General features: G+C 40.8%; 1 protein-coding gene across 6 annotated transcripts in view; it reads left to right on the top strand.

Annotated features, from left to right (window-relative positions):
* prdm5 (PR domain containing 5) overlaps nucleotides 1-26,833 on the top strand; it is a 115,233-nt gene that overhangs the window by 20,381 nt on the left and 68,019 nt on the right. For 5 of the 6 annotated variants that reach the window (XR_015522760.1, XR_015522758.1, XR_015522759.1 and 2 more), the window contains 3 exon segments: nucleotides 10,686-10,770; nucleotides 12,679-12,836; nucleotides 14,831-14,924. Coding sequence is in view for 2 of the 6 variants with exons in the window: in XM_087305490.1 (XP_087161616.1) it covers nucleotides 10,686-10,770; nucleotides 12,679-12,836; nucleotides 14,831-14,924 (337 nt within the window). In the remaining 4 variants the exon portion in view is untranslated. 6 annotated transcript variants of the gene reach the window in all.

Below are 26,833 nucleotides of genomic sequence, written 5' to 3'. Positions count from 1 at the left end.
TAAATTAGCAAAAATGCATCCTGACACGCCCTGAAAGCGTTTGTGCCCTGCGTTTTGCGCTCTGCGCATGGACCGTCAAAATAGAGCCCTTAATCATGTTTTTACGGGGTCTTAAATTTTGTTCAAGCGTTGTCCAAAGTGTTTGACTCCAAAAAAGCATCAGCATATTTAATTTCTTCTTAAGATTAACAACAGCGTGCTCGAGCCACCAGCCAAGCTAAGTAATTTGTGACAAATGTGGGAAGGTGATGTGACTACATGTAGCAAAACCATAGAGCGAAACAGATGGCAAAATGGGAAAATGTAAGTTTGCGTACTCCTGTTTGGAGAAAGACGGGTTTAAACGGTGGCTGAAGCCTGTCGCTGAAAACAACAGAGTAATATTAACAACTGTTTATTAAGGTAAATGTTTGATACTAATTAAAACTTGGTGGCGATGAGGTCTTAAAATATTCTGAGAAGGTCTTTAAAAAGTCTTAAAAAGGTGTTGAAATTACCTTTAGATTTCCGCATGTACCCTGGAGTAGGTCTGTCTGAGGTATTGGGCGGGGATAACATACTTAACCACGCCCCTTCCAACTGTCAGTTTAGACGACAAACAGAAAAGGTGAGCTGAAGGAGTGTGTTAGGTTGTAATAACCAGGGCCGGAGGAAGCTGAACTGCCGCTTTAGGCAAAGGACGGTCTCGCCGCCCTCAACCCTCAAGTGAAAGCGGGGGTGGTGGGGGGGGTGAGCTGTCACAGGCGCCGCCCTCTCTATTCTGCTGCCCTAGACGCTGATATAACTGAGGGCGCGGGTGGTGAGGGTAGTGTCATGGATATCGCCCCCTCTATTCTGCCGCCCTAGACGCGGATATAACTGTGGGCGCGAGTGGTGAGGGTAGTGTCGGGGACGTCGCCCTCTCTATTCTGCCGCCCTAGGCGACTGCCTAGGTTGCCTCTATGGACGCGCCGGCCCTGGTAATAACTCTCCACAAACCATTTTCCCTATTTTTCTGAATGAAACACCTACTTTACTACATCCAATCAGCTCACAGTAGAAAAAAAAAACAAGCCACACCCACTGCTTTCTTCAAAAACTGTCACAATACAAAAAACAGTGGTCGCAGCTTCTGGTTCATGCAGACTTTAACACAGTTTGAAGCTATCAATTGGATATTTTGCCTGCTGAATCTTAGTCATTGGTTTCAAATGATATAGCAGATGACCAATTGAATATCCAATTGATAGCTTCAAACTGTGCTAAAGTCCACATGAACCAGAAGCTGCGACTATTTGCTTTTTCAGTATTGTGACGCAGTTCTTACAGAATATTAATTGAGAAAACAGTGGGTGTGGCTTGTTTTTATCTAATGCAAAGTGATTGGATGTAGTAAAGTAGGCGTGTCATTTTGGGTTTGGGAAGAGTTATTACAACCTAACAGACTCCTCCTGCTCACCATTTCAGTTTGTTGTCTAAAAAGTGTGTTAAGTGTGTTAGCCCCGCCCAATACCTCAGACTGACCCAATCTGAGAATTTAACTGAACATAAACCTGAAGAGCATTTTCATATTTCAATTAAAGATAAGGGCAGACTATTGTTTTGTTCCTAATGACATGCACAGATGAACTGTTCACCACAGAACTAGCAATGTGAGCTAACAAAATTAACATGGTTAGCATTAAGTTTCATCATTTTTGAAAAAAGAAAATAAATAAAAAATTATATATATATATATATATATATATATATATATATATATATATATATATATATATATATATATATATATATATATATATATATATATATATATATATATATATGTGTGTTCGAAAAACTGAAGGAAATTTAGTCTTGGTCTCTGGTCCGCTCTTGTATGCCGTCCTTCTCTGTGTCTCTCAGTAGGAGGTGGGCTTCATGTTGATGTTCGTAAGGTTTTCCGCTGGTGTGTGTTCAGAAAGGTCGTCTTTTGTTTCACAAGCTCATCCCTCTGGTCCTCGTGAAATTTAAGAATTGTGGAGAGCAGACTGCCCGACCTTTCTGCTGGCGTCAGGGTTCCTTCTGCAAAAAAAAAAAGTCCTGAGAAATATTAAACGTGCATCTTCATCATCATCATCATCATCATCATCGTCGTAGTCTTCAAAATCACCACAGAAGTCACAGCACCGAGCTTCTCTTCACTCTTCCGGCTCCATTTTCTCCAAAGATTCATCGTTTTGAGTGTGGGGGCGTCCCTTTGAAAACATATACCACTTTCTAGATGTTTTTCAACAAAACCGCAGCACTCCGGCTTGGCAGAGCGAGTCCAGAGCGACAAATGACGGTAATTCGATTTTCTGACTCAAAGAGGTAGGTGAAGAACCACAGCGCAGGTTTAATGTTCTTACGTTTGGAAAGCGTCCCAAGCTTCCACCGCTCCACCAAACCAACATCGGACGCTCTGGAAAAAAGGCTATCGTCACTCTCTAGGCCTAAAGTAGAGGTAAAGCAGACACTTCCTCCTGTCGGCGTTCACTCATCAGCAGTTATCAGTGCAGGACTCTTTCCAGTCGCAGCGCTCAGGGTTTGCCTTAGCAGGAGCATCATCTGCATCTGTTTCTCTCTCTCCAGAGGAAAGGCTAACGGTTCTGTAAAAAATTGTCCCATAGGTAGAGTTAAATCCAAACCTGTTTGGCTCTTCTACGTACTTTTTTTTTTTTTATTGGACACTATCTTGCTCTCAAACACCAACACAGAGACAGATTTTTGATTTATTTTAAAGTCGCCATGAAAGTTAAAATTGTGTTTTTTTTTTCTTGATTGTGACGTGCATGCAATGGAAACGGTCCTGAAATGAGAAAACAAAAGTAGGGTGATGCAGGATTTTGTTCTTTGGGAACCAACTGGATTGTTAAATGATGGATTTGGGTAATAAAATGGAGGAAGATTGACACGGATGAAGGCAGAGCGGAAATGAGATGCACCTCGATAGGTCTATGCTGAAAGACTGATGGCCCCACCGTAAATGACTGATAGTTCCGCCCTAAACAACTGATGGCCCCTCCCTAAATGACTGATTGCCCTGTCCTAAACAATGGCTAGCCCCGCCCTAAATGATTGATATCCCCGTTCTAAATGACAGATAACTCCGCCCTAAATGACTGATCGCTTCATCCTAAATGACTAATAGCCCCTCCCTAAATGACTAATAGCCCCTCCCTAAACGGCTAATAGCCCAACCCTAAAAAACTGTTAGCCCTGTCATAGACGACTGATAGCCCCGTCCTAAATGATTGGTAGCCCCTCCCTAAATGACTGATTGCTTCACCCTAAACGGCTGATACCCCAGTCTTAAATGACTGATCGCTTCATCCTAAATGACTGACTGCCCCTGTCTACATGACTGGAGGCTCCACCCTAAACGGCTGATAGCTCCACCCTACACGACTGTTAGCCCTGTCCAAGACGACTGATAGCCCCACCCTAAATGACTGATGGCTCTGCTCTAAACGACTGATAGTCCTGTTCTAAACCACTGATAGCCCCGCCCTAAATGACTGATAGCTCCACCCTAAACATTATGAACACCAATTGAGATTATCGTTATACAATGACTTGCCTAATTATCCTAATTAACCTACTTACGCCTTTAAATGTCACTTTAAGTTGAAAGCTAGTGTCTTGAAGAATATCTAGTAAAATATTATGTGCTGTCATCATGGCAAAGAGAAAATAAATGAGTTATTAGAGATGAGTTATAAAATCTATTGTTTAGAAATGTGTTAAAAAACTCGTTCTGTTCAACAGAAATTGGGGAAAGTATAAAAATTAAAATGTATTAGGAGGTCTAATAATTATAAGTCACAATAGGGGGGAAAAGACCAACTTGTTTCATGCTGACTTAATCATGTTGTGCAAACATAACACACATGCGCCTTTCTCAATACACTCATGTAGGAATTGAGAAGTTTTGTATGTCTAATGGAAAAAAACGAAGCTCCCCCACCGCACGATGAATTTAAGTTTCATTTAAGTTTAAATCTCTGTGGCCTTACTTGATTTCCTGCGCTGCCCGCTATACAAACACACACTTTGGTCACAGACCTCTTTCCTGGATTCAGTCCCTCTCCATTATTGTGTGTGTGTGTGTGTGTAATAGATGTCCAGTTTTCTTCCTTGCACCAGACCGTGTCCTTCAGGCCCTTCATACAGCCGTGTCATGTGCAAAGCCTGCAAATACGATTTTCTCTGTGAAAGCACAAGCTCGACAGCTTTCTGTAGTGTCCTATCCACATGCAGACAGTTTCCCTATACGTTCAGAAACTGGCATGAGCTGATTACAACTGCCAAGCATCTGACGGGGAAATAAGCCATCAGTGCTGTGATTGGAGCTGCGCAGCTTCAGCTCTCTCAGTAAGACACTAACTGCATGTTTCCACTGCAGCGTCAAATCTGTGCTCAGTGCTGCCGGCAAAACCACTGCTCTGGGGCAAGTCAGATTTACAACTGAGCACACCTGTTTTAATCAGGTGGAAGATTTATATGTTTATTGTATGTGCATTGTCACACATGCACAACAATGCATAAACACACAGGGCCCTATCATACACCCGGCGCAAGGTGCAGCGCAGTAGTCTTTTGCTAGTTTCAGCTTGGCGCTAGAGTGGTTTTGAGGTGTTGCGCTACGCTGTTTAAATAGCAAATGCATTAGCGCTCATATGTGCGCTCATAGGCGTTCTGGTCTAAAAAGGAAGGCGTTCTGAGGCGCACTGCTGGCGCGTTGCTATTTGGAGAAGCTATAATAGATTTTTCAATAGACCAAAACAAACCTGGTCTAAACTCCGGCGCAGAGTTGCGCCTCGCTTACACACTGCTTAATACACACAAGAGAGCAATAGGCAAATATCTTTACATATAAAAAAAATTAAATATTAAGGATATATATAGGATATAATAAGAATAGATATAGGATATAAATATAAAGGATTAAAATATTACACAACATATTATTTTCTAGCCTACATAAATATGAAAAACCACTGCTTTTATGTCTTCTTCATCTCGGGAGGCTTTTTCAGTTCATTCATAACATTTTGCTTTTGTATAATGTGATTATTATTAGCAGTATTATTTATTATATCCATATTTATATTTGTTTTATTAAAAACAAGCTTAGATTTGCCCACCTGCAGGTTTTAGACCATATGGGGCACAGCATGTGTTTTAGGATATAACTCAGGTTTTTGAGCACATTATTTCCGTGACCTAAGCAAAGTCAGACCTTACTTTACTAATACTGTACATATATGTTGTTAAACAACCGTTAAAAACTGGTTGCTGCACTTCCTTTTTTAAGTTGAATGAAATAATATATCAAATATGTATATAACTTCCAGTTTATTTACTCACCTTCAGTTCATCTATGACGTTAGGTGCCTTTCTTTCTTAAATAATGTTTCGTTTCTTACACAGAACATTCATTTCTCTTCACAAGACATCAGTGTATCATCAGGGGCCAGGACTTTTCCCAGCATGCACAGAACATCAGCATGGTGTCAGATTGACGTTGTACCCCGACATTGTGGGGACGTTGCATTTTTAAAAAAAATGAAAATCGAGTTGACGTCAGGCTTACGTCAATGTCCAACCTAAAATCAACCAAATATCAACGTCTAATGATGTTACAGCTTGAAGTAGTGTGGACGTTACCACGCTGACATCAATCAGACGTTGGATTTTAGTATATTATTTTTACTAAATATTTAGTAATATTTTAAATAAATGTAAATATTTGACGTCAATTTGACGTTAATTTAAGATGTTGGCTTGACGTTGGATTTTTGGTCACTTTCCAACATGATCTAATATCAACCAAATATCAACGTCATTTGACGTTGTTTGATTGGATGTCAAAATAACGCTGTACTTAGGTGCTGAGTAGATATTGAATTTCGGTTAACTGATGTGATGACCTAAATATAAACTAATATTACCATGGTATGATGTTGTGATTTTGCCTTTTGTATCTGCCTTGTTTGTATGTGGATTTTCATTCATTCATTGAAATTTTCATTCATTCATTTTCTTGTCGGCTTAGTCCCTTTATTAATCCGGGGTTGCCACAGCGGAATGAACCACCAACTTATCCAGCAAGTTTTTACGCAGCGGATGCCCTTCCAGCCACAACCCATCTCTGGGAAACATCCACACACACATTCACACACACACTCATACACTACGGACAATTTAGCCTACCCAATTCACCTGCATGTCTTTGGGCTGTGGGGAAAACCGGAGCACCCGGAGGAAACCCACGCGAAGGCAGGGAGAACATGCAAACTCCACACAGAAACACCAACTGAGCCGAGGCTCGAACCAGCGACCTTCTTGCTGTGAGGCGACAGCACTACCTACTGCGCCAATAAAAAATAAATACAAACTTAACCATTCACTGCCAATTATCAGGAAATTTTCATCTTTGGATGAACTATCACTTTAAGACTGTTTCCAGAATCATGAAGACTTGCGTTTATCTATGCTATTCACTCTAGATCACTTATTTAATTTTTATAAATATTTGAAACATTTGAACTCGGTTTAGTTTGGACACAAAAAATAAATCTCAATCGGTGTTTATAAAATAATGGAAGACTCAATGAGCAGTTTTGGGTGAATTACACAAACATCTATGCAGTACAAATCTACATTTTTGTGATGCAGTTTACTCTCTGGCACATCCTACCCCACCCTGCCCTATGGTATTTAAATCTTTATAGGTTCTCACATAGACAGTTTTTTTTTTCTAAACATAACATTTACTTGACAACAGAATCAAAACAGAATCCCCACTGCTGCACAAAAAGAAGGAGAAAAGGCTTGCTGAAATGGCCATAAAACATCACTGGAAAAATCCTTTAGATTTATAGTCGGAGCACATTTTTTAACATGACAGATTATCCACAGTTGTATAAAACTTCAGTGAGTACTTAATTGGACAATTACTTTGGGTAAAACCACTACATAGCTTCAGCAGTGCGATCTGAGCTGGATTGTCAACACTCAGTAGTCCGCTTGTTTTCAAATGTTACAGCTTTTCCAGTAACAACATGTTTGTTCTAACAATTAGCGGTATAGCGTGTGAAGATGGTACAATACTGTTTTTATAGCGCATTGTTTTGTATGTGCAGCTTTAGAGCTAAGCAAAACTACAAAAAATGCACTTGCACGCACTTCCCAGAAGGCTCTTTGGTTCCAAGTCCAAAGACATGGTACAGGTGAATTGGGTAGGCTCAATTGTCCGTAGTGTGTGTGAATGAGTGTGTATTGTTGTTTCCCAGTGATGGGTTGCAGCTGGAAGGGCATCCGCTGCGTAAAACATATGCTGGATAAGTTGGCGGTTCATTCCGCTGTGGCGACCTCAGATTAATAAAGGGACTAAGCCATGAATGAATGAAATGAATGAAAATGCCACACATGTAATGTTTTATAACTCTTTGTATCCATTCGAAGCCATTTTTGATGACTGTCGCTTTAAATTCAAATGGGACTGTGCACTTTTCAAATGAGGGCGGGGCTAAAGATGCCTGTGTGTCAGCATAGTGGCAGATTCAAAACTAATAATGGATGGCTGCTTCCCATTTAGGGCTTTATATGCTAATGAGGGAGAGATCAGACACGTGGATTGGGTGCTTGAGCACCTGTCCTTTTTTGCTCCTCAAAATGAAAGTGCCCCCGCACCACCCCAACACCCCCTGTTCGTTCTTCACGATCACCCCCCGCCCTTCACTTTGTGAAGCATCCCTCCCCCTTTTCACTTTACGAACACCCCTTCCCTCTTCACTTCGCAATCACAACCCCCCCCCCATTCTTCACTTCGAGATTACAACACCCACAACTCCCCCTTACTCCCGTTCTTCACTTCGCAAACAGCCCCCCATCCCCCTCCCCCCCATTGCAGCAATCACTAACCACCCCCATCACTGCCACTCTTTACTTTGAGATCACCCAGCTCATTCTTCACTTCGAGCACCTGCCCGTCAAAAGGTCTCTGCACGGCACTGGGAGAGATGGTCACTAGTGGGCGGGGCCTTCATCTGACATGTACAAAGGGAGAATGTCAATCAAAGTGTTTCTGCAGACTGTTTTTATCAAGTCTGATTAAAACAAATTTAAATTAATTCATTTTGACCATTAATAGCTGGTTATATGCACACACTGCTGCCACACAGCTGTGTAAACCTCTTATAAAAGTGACTTTTGCATAATAGGTCCTCTTTAAACTATTAGTAGCTTATAACTTGGAAAGATGGTGTTTCAAAAGTACCTCAACACTGGCTTTATATCACGTGATGTGACACTTGTGGCGCCTTGTTTTTATCATATTAGATGAAGTAGCAGAGACAGTTTGACAGCTTTATTATTGCCCGTTGGTAATTTTCAGCCGAAACTGACTGGCTGGCGTTCATAGTAATTTGTACCTCCTGATTCCCTGTGAGAAATCTGCCTCAAATGTTGAGGCGGACTGAAATGGGAGCAATTTGTTTTGCCGAAGAGCTTCCCATTGAGCAGAATCGTGTTTAGCAGCGGAGATATCCAATACCGCTCAGAAGTTTAATTGCATTTCCATCTGTGTGTGTGTGTGTGTCGTCCTCTGCGAGTTGCGTTAAGGATATTTTCAAGGTCACACACCAAGAACAGGCAACTAAATCCCACCCAAGAGCTCAAGAATCACCCTCAACGGTCCATTAAAAGAGCTCAGATGTGTTCTGGTCATTACAGTCATACACGGAGCTGGTCTGTCAGCAAATGTTTCGCTTTGTGGTTACTAAACACTATTCGTGACACTGAAAGGTAGACATTTGAAAGGTGATGTTTCGAGCCTAAAAGGGCCTTGATGGAGTTTCTGACTGGTTGGATTTCTTTATTCAATGAAATACTGAAGATATTTTTGCCAATGTTCTTCAAAGTGTGTTTTGTGATTAATTGACTGATGCTATTTATGTCTTGAAGTGACAGAAGGGGAAGTAAATGATGACAGAATTCTTATTTTTAGGTGGTTATAGGTTTAAAGCATTGCATACACTGCGAAAGAATTGTCTTGTTTCAAGTCGAAATATCTAAAGATTCTAGTCAAAAAATAATGAGTTTTTCCTTAAAACAAGTGAAAGGAGGACCAGAAGTGACATAAAAAAAGTTTAATAAGTGAAGCATAAACATGGATATTAATAAATCAAAATTTAAATGGACGTAAAATAGATATATTCATTCATTCATTCATTCATTCATTCATTCATTCATTCATTCATTTTCTTTTCAGCTTATCCCCTTTATTTATCAGGGGTTGCCACAGCAGAATGAACCCCCAACTTATCCAGCATATGTTTTGCACAGAGAATGCCCTTATAGCTGCAACCCAGTACTGGGAAACACCCATACACTCATTCACACCCATACACTGCGGTCAATTTAGTTTATTCAATTCTATAGCGCATGTGCTTGGACTGTGGGGGAGCGCCCGGAGGAAACCCACGCCAACATGGGGAGAACATGCAAACTCCACACAGAAATGTCAATTGGCCCAGCTGGGACTCGAACCAGCGACCTTCTTGCTGTGAGGTGACAGTGCTAGCCACTGAGCGACCATAACATCTAGATATATTTAAATGTGTCTATTTAAATTGTGTTTCTAAATGTCATTTAATTATGAAATAAAACATTGCATTTAAAATATTTTTTTAATATAAATGAATATAAATTTCATATAAATTAAAATAATAAATAAATAGACAATTTTTTTACCATTTATTTAATTTATGTTTTTAAACGCTGATTAATCAGATAGTAAAAAGGCTTATTAAAATGTGCATTTAAATGGTTTATCAATATAAATTTTTACTGTTTGAGTAATCAGCATTTAAAACATGAATTAAATCAACAGTTATGACATTTTCTGTTTATTTTTACATTTATATTTAATATAAATGTATATTGCATTGTTTTATTGCTTTACTAAATGATGTTTCACAAACTAATTTCGAGAGGAGCACGTGATATGATTGATCGCAGCTGGTCCCTCATCTGTAATCTTTCAGTAAACCAATCAAATTATTCCAAACTCGCTATGAATAGCCTGACAAGTACTACTCTCTCATCTTCGTTTTTGAAGAATCCCCATCCACCCTATCTCCTTTCCTCCTTTACCAGGGGGCGCTCTTGAGAACTACCTGATCTCGTACTCCCCTTACATGCTCATTGACCAGGCGGAGCCCTGGGCTCAATTATCTCCAAGCACAGGGTTCTCTCCCGGGACAGCATGCCAAAACTGCTATTACTATCAAGCAATATCGAAGTGTGAACTCTTGAAATGACATTTGAGAATAATATTTAATCAGAGACATTTAAACATGTCAATTTATTTGTTCATTTTTATTTGTAGTCATTTCTATGCATTGTTATGCTTCAATTATTAAATTAATATTTTGATCATTATAACTGGAACTCCTGCTCCCCCAAACTGCTTATGTGTGCGACTTTTAAAAATGCGCGAGACTTGAGTGTAATGGTCATGCATGTCCATCAATTGCATGGTTACAATAAAAAACAATGCACAAGTAGCGCACTGGAATGGAAAACAATGCATTCTGTTTGAATAAGCTCTAAAATGTGCACTTATTGTTTTGAAGGTGTATGAATTATACACTAATTACATGTTGGTGCATTTTCAGGTTCATGAGGTGTTTGACTGCGACGCCTGTGATAAAAAGTTCATCTCCACCAATCAGCTGAAGAGACACATGATCACACACTCAGGTAAATTCACACACTAGTAAAGGTGATGATACACAGGCGACTTTAAAAGCAACTTTTTCACAATATTACCCTTATTAGGCAACCAGATGAGAAACATAGCGACTATTTAGTGTTCTAGACATTAGGCAACAGCCATTCTGCCACCACCATGCTATGCTGTAGGAATGGTATTAGCCTGGTGATGAGCGCTTCCTGGTTTTCTCCAAATGTAACTCCTGGCATTCACTCCAAAGAGTTCAATTTGAGTCTCATCAGACCAGAGAATTTAGTTTCTTATGGTCTGAGAGTCCTTCAGATGCCTTTTGAGGCAAATTCCAGATTGGCAGTGGCTTCCATCTGGCCACTCTACCATACAGGGCTGATTGGTGGATTGCTGCACAGATGGTTGTCCTTCTGTAAGGTTCTCCTCTCTCCACAGAAGAACGCTGGAGCTCAGACAGAGTGACCATCAGGTTATTGATCACCTCCCTGACTAAGGCCCTTCTCCCCCGATCACTCAGCTTAGATGGCCGACCAGCTCTAGGAAGAGTCCTGGTGGTTTCAAACATCTTCCACTTACGGATGATGGAGGCCGCTGTGCTTATCTGAATTTTCAGAGCAGCAGAAATGTTTATGTAACCTTCCCCAATCCTGTCTCGGAGGTCTACAGACATTAGCCCCTTTCACACATACAGATCTTTCCGGAATATTACCGGCAATTTTCCGGAAAGGTTGTATGTGTGAACAGGCCCTTTTTGAAAATACCGGTAAATTCGTTCTGGCTATTTTCCGGAAAGAGAAGTTGTAACATTACCGGCAATTTGCCGGAATGCTGCGCTGTGTGAATGCAGAAGGAAGATTGCCGGAAAGAGCGCGTCCACGTCTAGAACGTGCTGACGTGAGACGCCTGCTTTAGCCAATCAGAACAGTCGGACGCATTCACGTGGGCGCGGTTTATGAGAATAAAAGCCTTTGAATATTTTTTCCAGACACATTTAGCTGCTAGATGTTAGTCAGATAATGTTTTTATGTTCCTTCTTAATGCTAACTGTGTAAATAATTATCGATAAAATGTTTATGATGATCCGTTGTTTGTTCACCTTCAAGCTTTGCGTGTGCCCGTGAGCGCCCATAGCGCCAGCACACACACATATCATGAACATCTCGACATGCGAAAGTGTTCCTCCATATGTTTTCATTAGAGTTGTACTCAATACTGATCCATCGGAAGAGTTTGTAATGTAGTCAAATGTTTACAAACACAAGCGCAGCCGTTTAGAGCTCATTTCTGGTTAATGATGTCAGAATTTACCAGCATTTTGCGATGAATGTGTGAATGCTCTTTTCCGGAAAAATTCCATAACGTCCTCGCCTGTGTGAACAGCGCTTTTTTGAATATACCGGTAAAGTCGTTCCGGAAATTTTCAGGATATTTACCAATATCACTGTGTGAAAGGGGCTAATTCCTTTGTCTTCACACTTGGTTTGTGCTTTGACATGCACTGTCAACCCTGGGCCCTTATATAGACAGGTGTACGCCTTTTCAGATCATGTCCAATCAGCTGAATTGAGCACAGGTGAACTCCAATGAAGCTGCTGAAACATCTCAAGAATGATCAGTGGAAACAGAATGTAGCTAAGCTCAATTTAGAGCTTCACACTAAAGGCTATGAATACTGATCTACATCTGATTTTACAGCTTGTTTAGTTTTATTAAATTTGCAACAACTTCAAAAACTAATTTTTCGCATTCTCATTATGGGGGATTGTGTGTAGAATGTTGAGGAGATAAGTTAATTTAATCCATTTTGGAATAAGGCTGTAACTTAAACAAATGTGGAAAAAGTGAAGCGCTATCAATACTTTCCAGATGCACTGTATGATCTTGTGTATGTATGTGTGTGTGTGTGTGTGTGTGTGTGTGTGTAGAGAAGCGTCCGTACACCTGTGAGATCTGCAGCCGCAGCTTTAAGCGTCTGGATCAGGCCACGGCTCACAAGATCATCCACAGTGAGGACAAACCGTACAAGTGTAAGCTCTGCTGGAAGGAGTTCGCCCATCGCAACGTCTACAAGAACCATAAAAAGGTGTGTGTGTGTGTAAGTGTGTGCTGTCTTAAGAGTCCTGCATCCTGTGTTTCTGACCTCACAGTTTAATGTGATCGTTCACCCAATTAAGAAACCGGTCTTGTATGCACTCCACTCCCATCAGCCACACCCACCACAGCCACACCTCCATGGCAGCAGCCGCCCAAAACACGATTCGTAGTACAGTTACTAAAACCACTATACAAGTACTGGGAAACACCCATGCACGCTCATTCACACCCACACACACAGACACCACGGCTAATTTAGCTTATTCAATTCCTTTATAGCGCATGTGTTTGGACTGTGGGGGAAACCGTAGCACCCAGAAGAAACCCATGCCAACACGGGGAGAACTTGCAAACTCCACACAGAAATTTTAAATCTAATAAACCTGTCGCCATTCACTGCTATTATATATACCGCCGATTCAGCTGAAAATCTTCTTTAATGATCTACTGAAGAAAAAAAAGTCACCAAGTCTTGGATGACCTGTGGGTGAGTAAATGAGCAGGACATTTTAATGTTCGGGTGAACTTTCTATCCTTCTAAAGTCAGCCGGAGATGCAGAATTAAACAGAACAGACAGATGGTTGGACAGATTGATCCCAAAGATTTTTTTTTTGTCCCAAATAAACCGCTGCCATCTTATCTAAACGGAGATCTGAAGCCCAATCAGCCACCGTGGAGCCTCATCAAACCCCTCAGACTAACCCTGGCCTGTGCTGACCCCGCGTGACTTCTGACCTTTAAGCCCTGCCGATAACATTAACCTCAAACCCCACATAGATCTCAGCCGGAGACTGTGTGAAACGCTTCCAGATCTGGACTGATAATAAAACAAAGGTCACTTTCTTGATAAAACATAGTGCGTTATGTTATAATTAGTGTTTCCATTAAGTACATTAATGATGATTTGTCCAAGGAAATATTACTTTTAGTTTATTTTCCAAGTTTGGGACTGATGGCCTGTCCACAGGAATACGAGTATTTTCCAACCCAAGCTCATTGTGGAAACATAGCCCCGCGGACGTTTCTGCGGACCGCGATTTACGTCCTGGGAGGTACGCATTCGAGCGTTTTTTGTTTTCGCTGATCCGCTCTCGCCGTTTGCGCCCGCGCCGTTCTCACGCGAAAAGCCGCCAGATCGGCCGACTCGGCCGCCCTCCTCTTCCTCCTCCTCCTCCTCCTTCCCTAAACCCGTGCGACGGTTCGCAAAAGCCGTCCAGAAAAAAAAAAGCAAAACCCCTCGTCTTCGATTTCGAACGCGTATTCGGATCCCGCCGCGTTCTCTCCCTTATTTTTTGGATTCTGTTTTTCGTCTTACCTGATTTCCGGAACCGCTGTTCCCCGGACTCGATCCTGGTCGTCGTCCCCGCGGCCGGCTCCTCCTCCTCCTCCTCCGCTCCGCCGACGCAACGCTGTGAGCTAAGCGGACAAACTGGTTGCATCGGGAAAGTCCTCCACTCGGAGGCCAGCCGTCGGCCGACGAGCGCGAAGAGGAGGGGCGGAGCGGCGCCACACCGCCCCGCAGAGTTCGCTCGAAAAAAACTAAACGCGGCCGTACATACCTCCGGCCACGTAAATCGCGGTCTCCAGAAACGTCTGTGGGGCTACGTTTCCAGAATGAGCTTGGGTTGGTATTTTCTAAAGCTGGTTTTAGCTGGTCATCTCCCATCCTGACCAGCTAAAACCAAGCTAAAAATGGCTGGAAACCAGCCTGAAAGTGGCCAAAACCCCTCTAAAACCAGCCTGGCCGACCAGCTGAAACCAGCCAACCATCCTAGGCTGGTGTAAGCTGGATTTTTCAGCAGGGTTGTCAGCTCACTCAGAGTTCGGTTGTACATGCTGTAGAACTACAGGCCAGCAGGTCGCCACTCAAAGCGACAGACAGCTACAAAGTCACTGCTAGTGTGAATGAGGCATCTGGAAGTTAAATGCATTAGGAATTGTGCTTTATGTTGTTAAACCAAAGTTTTTCTGCTTTTCTGTAGACTCATTCAGAGGAGAGGCCTTTCCAGTGTGAGGAGTGTAAGGCTCTGTTTCGTACCCCGTTCTCTTTACAGCGCCACCTCCTCATTCATAACAGTAAGTGTGTGTGTATGTGTTTTTGTGACATATCGGGAAACAAATTTGCATGACAGGTGTATGACACAGGTATTACAAGAAGGTGGTGAATTACGAGGAGACTGCTGACATTCTCATTTCGCTTTCTCAAAGTGAGCCGTATATATGTGTGTGTAATCAAAGGAGACTTGGAGCAGGTGTGTGAGTGTGTTGCATGACAAGACTTGTAGTTCATATTGAGACAGGGTTGTAGTCCGTGTAAATGTGAATGTTCTCCAGCGATCAATAAAGGTTAGATCGCTGGTGATCATGACAGTGAGTATTAAAAGAGAACATTTCATTCATTCATTCATTCATTCATTCATTCATTTTCTTTTTGGCTTAGTCCCTTTATTAATATGAGGTCACCACAGCGGAATAAACTGCCAGCTTATCCTGCATATGTTTTACGCAGCGACTGCCCTTTCAGACGCAACCCATCACTGGGAAACATATATACACACTCATTCACACCCATACACTACGGACAATTTAGCCAACCCAATTCACTTATACCGCATGTCTTTGGACTTGTGGGGGAAACCGGAGCACCCATAAAAACTTAAATAATAATTAAAAAATAAATCAAATAATCATTTATTTACTCCCTTTATTAAAAGTGTTGCTAGAGTTTGATTATTTTCTATATTTGCTTATTGTTCATGCATCTTGTATGATAGTTGAGTGCTCAGATCTTCCCTTCAGTGTAACTTAATAAAGCAATAACCCCTGTGGCTTACTGTGAATCTACAGTATAATAGCTAAAGCCACAACACAAAGTGGAACTGTTCTCAGTTCATTGTAAGCCACAGCATCATGGAGCTTACTCAGTTATAATGCAGATATTTCATACACATAAAGAGGTTTCATAAAAGAAAACAAAGCAAAAAAAAAAAAAAAAAACTTGTTTTGGCTCTGCATTGACAGTGAAATGGTTAAAGTCACAGGTGTTTGTTTATTTGTAGAGTATTTTACAACAACTGATTAGCCAATCAGAGTCAAGGACCAGAACTGTCCATATTATAATGAAAATTAAATGATTTGTGTATTTATATTTATATTATATTGTATTTATATTATATTTGTGTATTAAAAAGTGTATTTTTTTAATTAAGCCTAACATCAGAACAAAGGGAATATTCATATTAATATCATTATGAATTAATAATTTTTATTGCACATATATTTTACTGGCCACTTTATTAGATACACCTGTCCAACTGCTTGTTAACACAAATTTCTAATCAGCCAATCACATGGCAGCAACTCAATGCATTTAGGCATGTAGACATGGTCAATTGACTTAAATCTTGTTGAGTCTATGCCACAAAGGATTAAGGTAGTTCTGTAGACAAAAGGGGGTTTAACCCTGTACTAGTAAGGTGTACCTAATAAAGTGGCCGGTGGGTGTATATTTTAAGTTCAGCCATACATTTAGCGATAGCGTCTGTGTACATATGAACAGTTTTCTATCCGATCAGCTCTGGAGTCCATCAGTTTGTGTCCTCGTAGAGGGGAAAGAAACTTTCTGTGCTTCAGTGTTCACCGATACTATCATCTGAAGTCCCTGATATCCCCCATCATCCAGTAATCCCCACTGTTCTGACTGGATCCTCCACTCCATCAGTGTTTACTGCTTCGCTGCAGTCGTGAGGGCTGTGTGAGGTGTATGAGTAAAAGTGAGCAGACTTTAGCTGAAAGTATTCTGACCCTGAGCACCACTGAACCCTGGGCTGTGTGTGTGTGTGTGTGTGTGTGTGTGTGTGTGTGTGTGTGTTTGTGTGTGTGTGTGTGTGTGTGTGTGTGTGTGTGTGTGTGTGTGTGTGTGTGTGTGTGTGTGTGTGCACGCGGGACGAATCTCAGCGCTGCTCTGCCCAGTCTAGACTGATCACACTGAGATTATTGAGCTGGAGGAATTTCCTGCTGTCTTCCCTGGAGACACACACACACACACACACACACACACACACACACACACACACACACACACACACACACACACACACTCTTTATGTATCTGGAGAAGAAGGTTGTTGTCTGGGTTTGGATTTGTGTGTGGTTTCTCTGATGTGTCCTGTATATACTGTGTGTGTGTGTGTGTGCGATCACTTATGGCCCACTGTGACATAATCTGCTCCATCTGTGTCAATATTTGCTTATAAAATAAAGCTGTTTTTGTGACCATCTATTAAACACACATTATGGTTTTAAAAGGCCCGAGTGGCTCAGTGGGGGCGATTCCTGCGCAAACATTTCACAAACACCCCCGTCTGAGTGTGTGTATGTGTGTTTAGATCTTCATCAGGGTCTTTTGGCGCAGTATATTTATCACTTTATCAAAGATCAACATTTGCTCTGCAGATCAGCCGTTTAGTTCGGTGATTGTTGGCGTTGAGCGATCGACTGAACCTGCAAATATGCACAAGTTCTGTTTGCAGATGTTTAGTTTGAGTTAATGTGTCAGAAATGTTCACCTTGGATTGACTATAATTCAACCCTGCGTTCATCGTTTTAGACGAGTTCACTAGTTAATATTTGCATAATTTATTAGTTAAAAAGTTAATGTCCTGTTCTAATGTCTAATCCCAATGCTATTGAGCAAAAATAAAAATGAAAAGGTGTATACACACTACCTGACTAAAGTCTTGTCACCTATCCAAGTTTTAAGAATAACGGTTTATATGAAAGGCAAAGGCCTCTAGATTTTGCTTATTTGAGCAATAAAATCTGATCATGTCTTGATTAATAATGATTTCATTAGGACAGTAAGGTCTGACTCTGCTCAGATTAAAGTCTCATCACTGTAGAGAAATAATGTCCAGTATAGAATATAAAGTGCTGCTGCGGTGGAGACAGAATGAATCTTGTGTCTGACTCCATCATGAGCTTGGAGGACTGCATCCATACATCTCTGACATGACTCAAATCACTGATTAATAAAGTCATCTGGAATGAAGAAGAAAGCGTTCCTGCAGGACTCCCAGAGCTCATCAAGAGTCTTTGTGTTCATCTTCAACGTCTCCTCCTTCATCTTACCCCAGACATGCTCAATAATGTTCATGTCTGGTGACTGGGCTGGCCAATCCTGGAGCACTCTTTGCTTTCTGGAGCTTTGATGTGGAGGCTGAAGTATGAGGAGCGCTATCCTGCTGGAGAATTGTCCCTCTTCAGTGGTTTGTAATGTATTGGGCAGCACAGAGTCTTCAGGCTGTTGATGTTGCAGATCTCACGTACGCTCCCATACTGAATATAACCCCAAACTATATATATATACAAATTATATATATATATATAATTTGTTTGAATAATTCATTATTTGGTCTGCTCGCAACTTACTTCACCCAAAAATGAAACACAACAAACAGAAAATATATTTAGAAAAAATTTTACGAACCTGTAAGCATTGACTTGCATTAGTAGGAAAACCTAGTTCTACAGTAGTCAGTGGCTGCAGGTTTCCACCATTTTTTAAAATAACTTCTTTTGTGAAGAAGAAAGAAACTCAAACTTTTTTTGGGGTGAACTTTACGTTTACTAAAAATCTGTTTCTTGTTTATAAATCAGCAAGTCAGAATGATTTCTAAAGGATCACGTGACACATTTTAAAATCTGTATTTAAAAAAAAACGTATTTATATTAATTGTATTTTACTATATGACTTTTTACTCACTCGACATAGTTCTGACCCATTCTTGTCTTTGTTTTCGCATTTTGCGCTTCAAAATGTGCCACACATTCTCTATTGGAGACAGGTCGGGACTGCAGACAGGCCAGTCCAGTACTTGCATCCTCTTCCTTTGCAGCAGGACTCCGTAATGTGTGCAGAATGTGGTTTGTCATTTTCATGTTGAAATATGCATGGGCATCCCTGGAGAAGAAAGCAGCATGTTGTGCTCCAAAATCTCTGTGTGCTTTTCAGCGTTATTGGAGCATCACAGAAGAGCAAGTTACCTACTCCAAGGGCACTGACACAACCAGGGGCGCAACTGCACATTTACTGATGGGTATGCGGCTTCAACTTTTGCGCGCCCCCCTTCAATCCAACTATATTTTATAACAGGCAAGTGATAAAATGTGGAAAATATTTCCATCAATAAATTAAAGATATTTTTTCATAAAGATATCAATATGCTTAAAAAAATGCAGTTTCGCAGTTCTGAACACAACTGAAATAGTATGAAGTAGTAAAAAGTATAATTACATTAAGCATGTTAAGTCGCAAAGAAATGCATCTCATACCAGCCCAATTTTTTTTCTCAATTTAATTTTCCCTCACTAAATGATTATATCACCTTGACTAGCCTTGCTTTTGGACTTTTTGTACTACATTTGTCAAAACAAAATGAAAGACATGGGAGTCCTAAAGGGCAAAAGAACATTGCAATTACTTCTCACATGCATACTGTGAGAAGTGTAAGGTCTGTCTTTGCAAGAACAATTGACTGAAACTGCTAAAAGTGAAATTAAAAAAGTCTGTCAAATGTTTAGTGTAAAAAACAAACAGAAACAAACAAATGTTCTATTTAATTGAAATGTTATAACTTTGTTTGTAGATAAAATAAAAATTGTTCTGAGCTAAGAAGTTACCAAAAGGCCTTATGAATCAATATACTGCATACCCCCTTTTTGCGCCACTGGACACAACCCAATACCATGACAGACCCTGTCTTTTGGACTTGTTGCTGGAAACAGTCTGGATGATCCTTTTCTTCTTTGTTCAGCACATGGCATCCATTTCTTCCCAAACAATACTTGAAATACTGATTCATCTGAGCACAGTACACGTTTCCACTGTGTAGACCATCCCAGATGCCTTCAAACCAGACAGTGCTTCTGGACACTGTTAACATAGGGCTTCCTTTTGGCACATTACAGTTTTCACTGGCATTTGTGGTACTTGACAAAGGTTTGCTGCAGTAGTCATGAGCCCATGTGATCTGGCTTATAGATGAATGAGGATTCTTGATGCAGCGCCGCCTGAGGAATCAGACATCACGGTTGTTCAGCTTAGGCTTACACCCTTGTCCTTTACACACTGAATTCCTCCAAATTCCCTGAATCTTTTATTGATGTTCTGCACTGTTGAATGTGAAACATCCAAATGTCTTCCTCTCTTTCTTTGAGGAACATTGTGTTTAAGCATTTCAGTCATTTTCTGTCGTATTTGTTGGCAAACTGGCGATCCTCAGCCCAGCTTTGCTCCTTCTTGGATGCTGCTCTTGTACCAAGTCATGATTACAATCACCTGTTGACATCACCTGTTTCACATCACATCATTATTTCAGCAGTTTACTTAATTAATAGCCCTAAACTGATCCTATCACAGCTTCTTTTGGCATGTGTTGCAGGTCTGAATGACAGGAAAGGATGTATAATTACAAATGAAATGAAGTTGACCAGAGAAAACATGAAGTACTTTGTGGTCACATTGTCTGCAGTGAAATACAAGTCAATGTAAGTGTAGATATCATATGGATATTCCATATGAATTCAAGTGAAGCAAAAACACTTATAGGTTAGGGTTAAGCTTAATATCAGCACAGCAATTATTTCCATCTCTTTCCCACAATTCAGTTCTGCATGCTGAATGAAATTCTCAAATGGTCATCCTTTTGTTTGTGAATGACCACAACATCCTACATCCAACTAATTAAGCCAAAATCTGACAGTTCTAAGGCTGTAGATGGCAGAGATAGTGAACTGTGATTGAACCATTCGCTGAGCTGACGAGCCCTGTACTGGATGATTAGTAACTGTGATCATGAGTGATTAAAGATGGAGCTACAGTACGTCATACTCAATTTCTTACAGAAACTCCGTCCAAATACTAACAAAACTTGCTCATGAATAAAGAGATTCACTGGTACGGAAAAAAAATCGAGATTAGCATCTACGTGATGACAAAGCTGGCCCTGCATGGCAATTTATTTAAAGACATTGTTCATGGTCCAGGTTTTTATAACCCAGAATTCAGTCTGTTCTGCTGTTGATTAGATGCGGTGACGTGTTGGACTGCGTTTAACCATTTATAGACCAGAACTAGAGCTCTGGCACTGACTCTACATGTGTTTGTTACACAAGCTATTGTCCAAGCCTCTACACTCAAAAAAAAATAATAAATAAAAAATGGCGTTCAGTGTTCGTTCAAACTACTTATTTAAATTGAGCTGAAATAACACAATTCAATTCAGAGTTAATTTTATAGCGCTTCTCACAATCATTATTGTTTTGCAATGCACATTGTTGCATTACAATCAAATTCGGAAAGTTAACACAATTATTCGCCCTCCTGTTCATTTTTCCTTTTTCAAAATTTTCCCAAATAATATTTAACAGATTCAGGAATTTTTCGCAGTATTTCCTCTAATATTTTTTCTTCTAGAGAAAGTCTTATTTGTTTTCTTTCGACTAGAGTAAAAGCAGTTTTTAATTGTTTTAAACCCATTTGAAGGTCAGTATCATTCAACTTAGGCTCATTCTGAAAATGTAGCTCTATATACGTTTTATGAGATCTTAAATTATGTAGCCAGAGCTACTTATGGCCACATTTTGCCTTTTAAAATGGTATGATGCTGTTCCTTTTCTGGCTCACTTCCGTGTGGACGGCTTTTCCACTTTTACCAGTTTGTCCATTAGACATGTACGTCTGCAAACTTGGGACGCAGAGCAGAGTTTATCATGATGACAGGGTTCGAGTCCGATGAAGAATGGTTCCAGAAAGCAGGCAAGACAAAACAGAAGTTAAAAAATAAAACAAACAAGTAAATAACAAAGTGAGAATATGGAAAAATCTGAAGACGTGTTATAAATCAGGCGAGGGCTTTTCTTTTTCTGGATTGCCTTGCAAAACACTATTGGTTGGATTTAAGGAAGTGGGTGGGCGGGTCAATTGGAGCTTTTAAAAACACTATTGGTTGGGTTTAAGGAAGTGGGTGGGCGGGTCAATTGGTGCTTTTAAAAACACTATTGGTTCAGTTAGTCGGTCGACAGCGACCTCTGGTGGATTTTCGTGAAAAGAACAGGCGCGAACGGCACTCTCGAAAGAAATTTGAGATCTGAAAAAGTATACACAGTGGCCTCTGGCAGATTCATGACAAACAAAAACTGCAAAAAAAAAAAAATGCTTCTGGCATAATTTTGCTCTCTCCAGAAATGTGTACAGGGGTACATAATCAGAATGATCCTTGGTTGATTAAGCAATATTTGTTTTTGATTGTCTACAGAACAAACCATCGTTATACTATGATTTGCCTAATTACCTTAAGTAACCTTAAGGCAGATTTTAAGATTTAAATACTCAACTTAGGCTCATTCTGAAAATGTAGCCCTATATACATTTCCGGAGTTCGCGAATTATGTACCCAGAGGAACGTATACGTAACAAGCTCTATGACGCCGTTCTTTTTTTTTTGCTTACCAGCAGACCGATTTTTAACTGTTATCAGTTTGTCCAGTGGCTTGCCGTTATGTCGGATGATTTGAGATGCATATCAAAGTTGACCATGACTACGTTGTTCGAGTCTGGCAGAGAATGGATCCAGAAAGCAGGTACGGCAAAAATAAAACCCCAAAAAATTTAATAAACAAGTAAATAAAACGGTAAGGATGTGGTAAAATCTGAAAACATGGTAAAAATCAGAGGGTCATGAGGGCTTTTTTTTCTGGACTGCTTTTTAAAACACTATGGGTTGGGTGGGGGTATTGGTATGTCGGTTAATCCGTCTATTAGTCAGTCAGTCAGTTGGTCGACAGCAGCCTCTAGTGGCTTTATGTGAAAACAGCAGACAAAAATGCCACTCGAAAGAGAAATTTCAGATCTGAAACATCGGAAAAAGTGGCCTCTGGCGGACTCACAAAGACGAAAAGCTGCAAAAAAAAAAAGTACCTCCTGAGACTTATTTGGTGCTCTCCAGAAATGTATACAGGGGTACGTAATCAGAATGAGCCTGGGTTGTGAATACTCGTGTCTTGAAAAACATCGAGTCAAATATGATGTGCTGTCATCATGGCAAAGTTAAAAGAAATGAGTTATTAAATGTATTATATTTAGGAATGTGTTGAAAAAAATGGGGTAGAAATATACAGGGCTCTAATAATTCACTTGGGCTAATAATTCTGCCTTCAACTGTAGGTGATGTCCATGTGTATGTTTAATTAAGTGTATTAGTGTATTAAGTGCATGTATTGTGTAATTCTTGAGCTTTTTTGGACAGCTTAATTGTTTTACGTTCATTCATTCACTCATTTTCTTGTCAGCTTAGTCCCTTTATTAATCTGGGGTCACCACAGTAGAATGAATCGCCAACTTATCCATCCATTCAAAATTGTAACTAATCATTTAACTTAAATCCTTCATGTTTTCCCCACACAAATTGATTGCGTGGAACGCAGCATTTTTTACAGCGTATAGAGGTTTTCACAGCACATATTTACATTTCTCGGCATCTTGAAGGAGACAAACAGAGTGCCATCTTCTGAATGAGCTGCGACGTCCTCTGAGAGATGGACGCTTTCTAGCTTTTACTGTCTGACTGTGCTCCATCTTCAAAACAACAGGATGTAGAGGGCAGACGGCCTTTTCTTCTAAAGCAAAAAGTGCCTCATAAAAGGATAATGGGACAATTTGGACAGCAGAGTGAAGGGCGGCAAAGTGGGTTCGTACACAATGGAGTTTCTCTGAGTGGCACGCTTTTAAACTTGTAACAATGGCTGTCCGCGTTTTCCTGCCGTTTCGGACCTCTGTGTGAGACGTTTGAAAAAGATGTGTGCATGTCGAGAACAACACACAGTACACTTAATACACAAATACACGTCATTCAACATGTACACCTGCAAAAAATGATTATTTATTCTTTTATTTCTATTTATTGTAATAATTTTACTTAAGTTTACGTTTGGATCTCTTTAGAACGTCTTGCTGGAGGTTTAGAATTTGATTGTGCTGGTAAAAAAACGGCTTAAGCGAGTTGACAACATTTGGGCAGGTTTGGCATCAGTTTGGATGTTTTGAATGTATAAAATATATAACAAAAGCGAAGTGTGTGTACCTACTCGTTTTTATTTTTCAGCCATGTTTGTGTGTTTTGGAGGGTTTTGAGCAGTTTAGGCTGGAAACATTCAAGTGTATCTGGCAACACTGACCGCCATTTTCTCATTGTAATGTTGTGAGGTTGTTTTCAGATACCTTTTCTTCAACCCAGGCTCATTCTGAAAACGTAGTGGACGTGAACGTTTCTGGAGACCGCGAAATACTTCCCGGCAGGTACATATTTTTGCAGTTTTTGTTTTCGCGAATCTGCAAGAGGCCGCTGTGTGTGCTTTTTCGTATCTCAAATGTCTCTCGCGAGTGCCGTTCGCGCACGTGCTGTTCTCGTGTGAACCCACCAGAGGCCGCTGTCTGACTGACTGAATGACTGTGCGACCAGCCAATCGGCTGACCCACCCTCCTCCCTTCCCCAAACCCAACCAATTTTACCGATTGACCCGCCCGCCCACTCACTTCCCTAAACCCAACCAATTTTACAGATTGTCCCGCCCGCCCACTCACTTCCCTAAACCCAACCAATTTTACAGATTGACCCGCCAGCCCACTCACTTCCCTAAACCCAACCAATTTTACAGATTGACCCGCCAGCCCACTCACTTCCCTAAACCCAACCAATTTTACCGATTGACCCGCCCGCCCACTCACTTCTTCAAACCCAACCAATTTTACCGATTGTCCCGCCAGCCCACTAACTTCCCAAAACCCAACCAATTTTACCGATTGACCCGCCAGCCCACTAACTTCCCAAAACCCAACCAATTTTACCGATTATCCCGCCAGCCCACTAACATCCCAAAACCCAACCAATTTTACCGATTGACCCGCCAGCCCACTCACTTCCCAAAACCCAACCAATTTTACCGATTGACCCACCAGCCCACTAACTTCCCTAAACCCAACCAATTTTACCGATTGACCCGCCAGCCCACTAACTTCCCAAAACCCAACCAATTTTACTGATTGTCCCGCCTGCCCACTAACTTCCCTAAACCCAAGCAACAATTTAGAAAAGCTGTCTAGAAAAAGAAAAACCCTCGTCTGATTTTTTTTTTCTCACCCTGTTATGAACTCGTTTGCTTTATTTTTTGGATTCTGTTTTTGTCTTACCTAATTTCTGGAACCGCTCTTCCTTGGACTCGAACCCGGTCGCCATGGTCAACTCCTCCTCTCTGCATCTGAAGTCTGCCAACGTACACGATGAGCTGACTGTACAAACTGGTTGCGGCGGGAAAGCCCTCCACACGGAGGTAAGCGGTCAGCCAGTAAGCGCGAAAGGGAACAGCGTCATACCACCCCTTAGCATTCGCTTAAAAAAAGAGAAATACAGCCATACGTACCTCCCGGGACATATTTCGCGGTCTCCAGAAACGTCCACAGGACTACGTTTTCAGAATGAACCTGGGTTGCTTTTCTTTGGTGAAATTTGTATTTGCAGACCTCAGACCCCCCTGATTTAAGTATTAAATGAACCATTGTCCATTAGTCATCCTGATTAATTTAAGGTAAGTACTGTAAAGCAGTGGTTCTCAAAGTGGGGGTCGGGACCCCCCGAGGGGTCGTGGGTCAATGAAGGGGGGGTTGCCTTGGTGATTTCCAAAAATCTATTTATTTTTATTAAACCATAAGAATGACCATATTTTATCCATAACCTACTGAAAAAAAAAGTTGCTTATAGTTACTATATACTATATTGGATTGTGACCCCTGGGGTAATTACATTATATTAAAGACACAGCAATAGCGTCAGATGCAGCAGATTGATTTTTAAATACCAGGTCAAACTTTTTGGCACATTTACAGCACTGATATGCATTAAAAATGTATGTGCGCCATTGCATGCAAGGTTTCGGTATTTATAACCACCCCAGAGGATATTGGTGGTCGCGAGTCTCTGGCATTGTTATTTTGGGACGTTGATACAGCCAGACAAAAGATCCGAACACAGAATGATTCATTCATTGAACTCTGAGTCGACTCTTTCCTTGATGAATCAATAGTTTTAAACACGGTGTACTGTTTTCATTCAGTCACACTGCATAGAAGGTCATTTTCAAAAACCCATAATAGGGGCGCTTTAACTATGTTTATATAATAGCTTTAACTGTAAAAGCTAATAGTAGGCCCACATGGAATTCCGCAGATTTTTCGCAGATTTTCCACAGAAATCCGCAGATTTTTAGCCCATCAATAATTCTGTTTATTTACTTGAGTAAATGTGTAAATCTGAATTTATTCAGTTTTTATTTAGTAATTTATTACGTTTTATTTAATATATTAAGGCCTTAGTTATGATACTCTGCTGGATACTCCCAAAATAATTCCGCAGAAATCCGCAGATTTTTACCAAAATTCTCAGCAGAAATAGCAAAAAACATCCACAGATTCCGTCTGGCCCTGGCTATTAGTTACTAGTTAATTAGTTCAAGTTATTAGTAACTGTTAAAGTTATGGCAACTAATAAATTTACCCTTTCTGATTGTATTGCGGGCGAGGCAGTGGCGCAGTAGGTAGTGCTGTCGCCTCACAGCAAGAGGGTCGCTGGGTTGCTGGTTTGAGCCTCAGCTCAGTTGGCATTTCTGTGTGGAGTTTGCATGTTCTCCCTGCGTTCATGTGGGTTTCCTCCGGGTTCTCTGGTTTCCTACACAGTTCAAAGACATGCGGTACAGGTGAATTGGGTAGGCTAAATTGTCTGTAGTGTATGAGTGTGTGTGTGTGTGTGGATGTTTCCCAGGGATGGGTTGCAGCTGGAAGGGCATCCGCTGCTTTAAAACGTGCTGGATAAGTTGGCGGTTCATTCCGCTGTGGCGACCCAAGATTAATAAAGAGACTAAGCCGACAAGAAAAT

The sequence above is a fragment of the Danio rerio genome, chromosome 23, assembly GCF_052040795.2.
Source record: "Danio rerio strain M-AB ecotype USA chromosome 23, GRCz13ab, whole genome shotgun sequence".
NCBI classification, from domain to species: Eukaryota; Metazoa; Chordata; class Actinopteri; order Cypriniformes; family Danionidae; genus Danio; species Danio rerio.
Note: the sequence above shows the minus strand (reverse complement) of the source record. Positions and strands in the feature narration are given on the sequence as shown.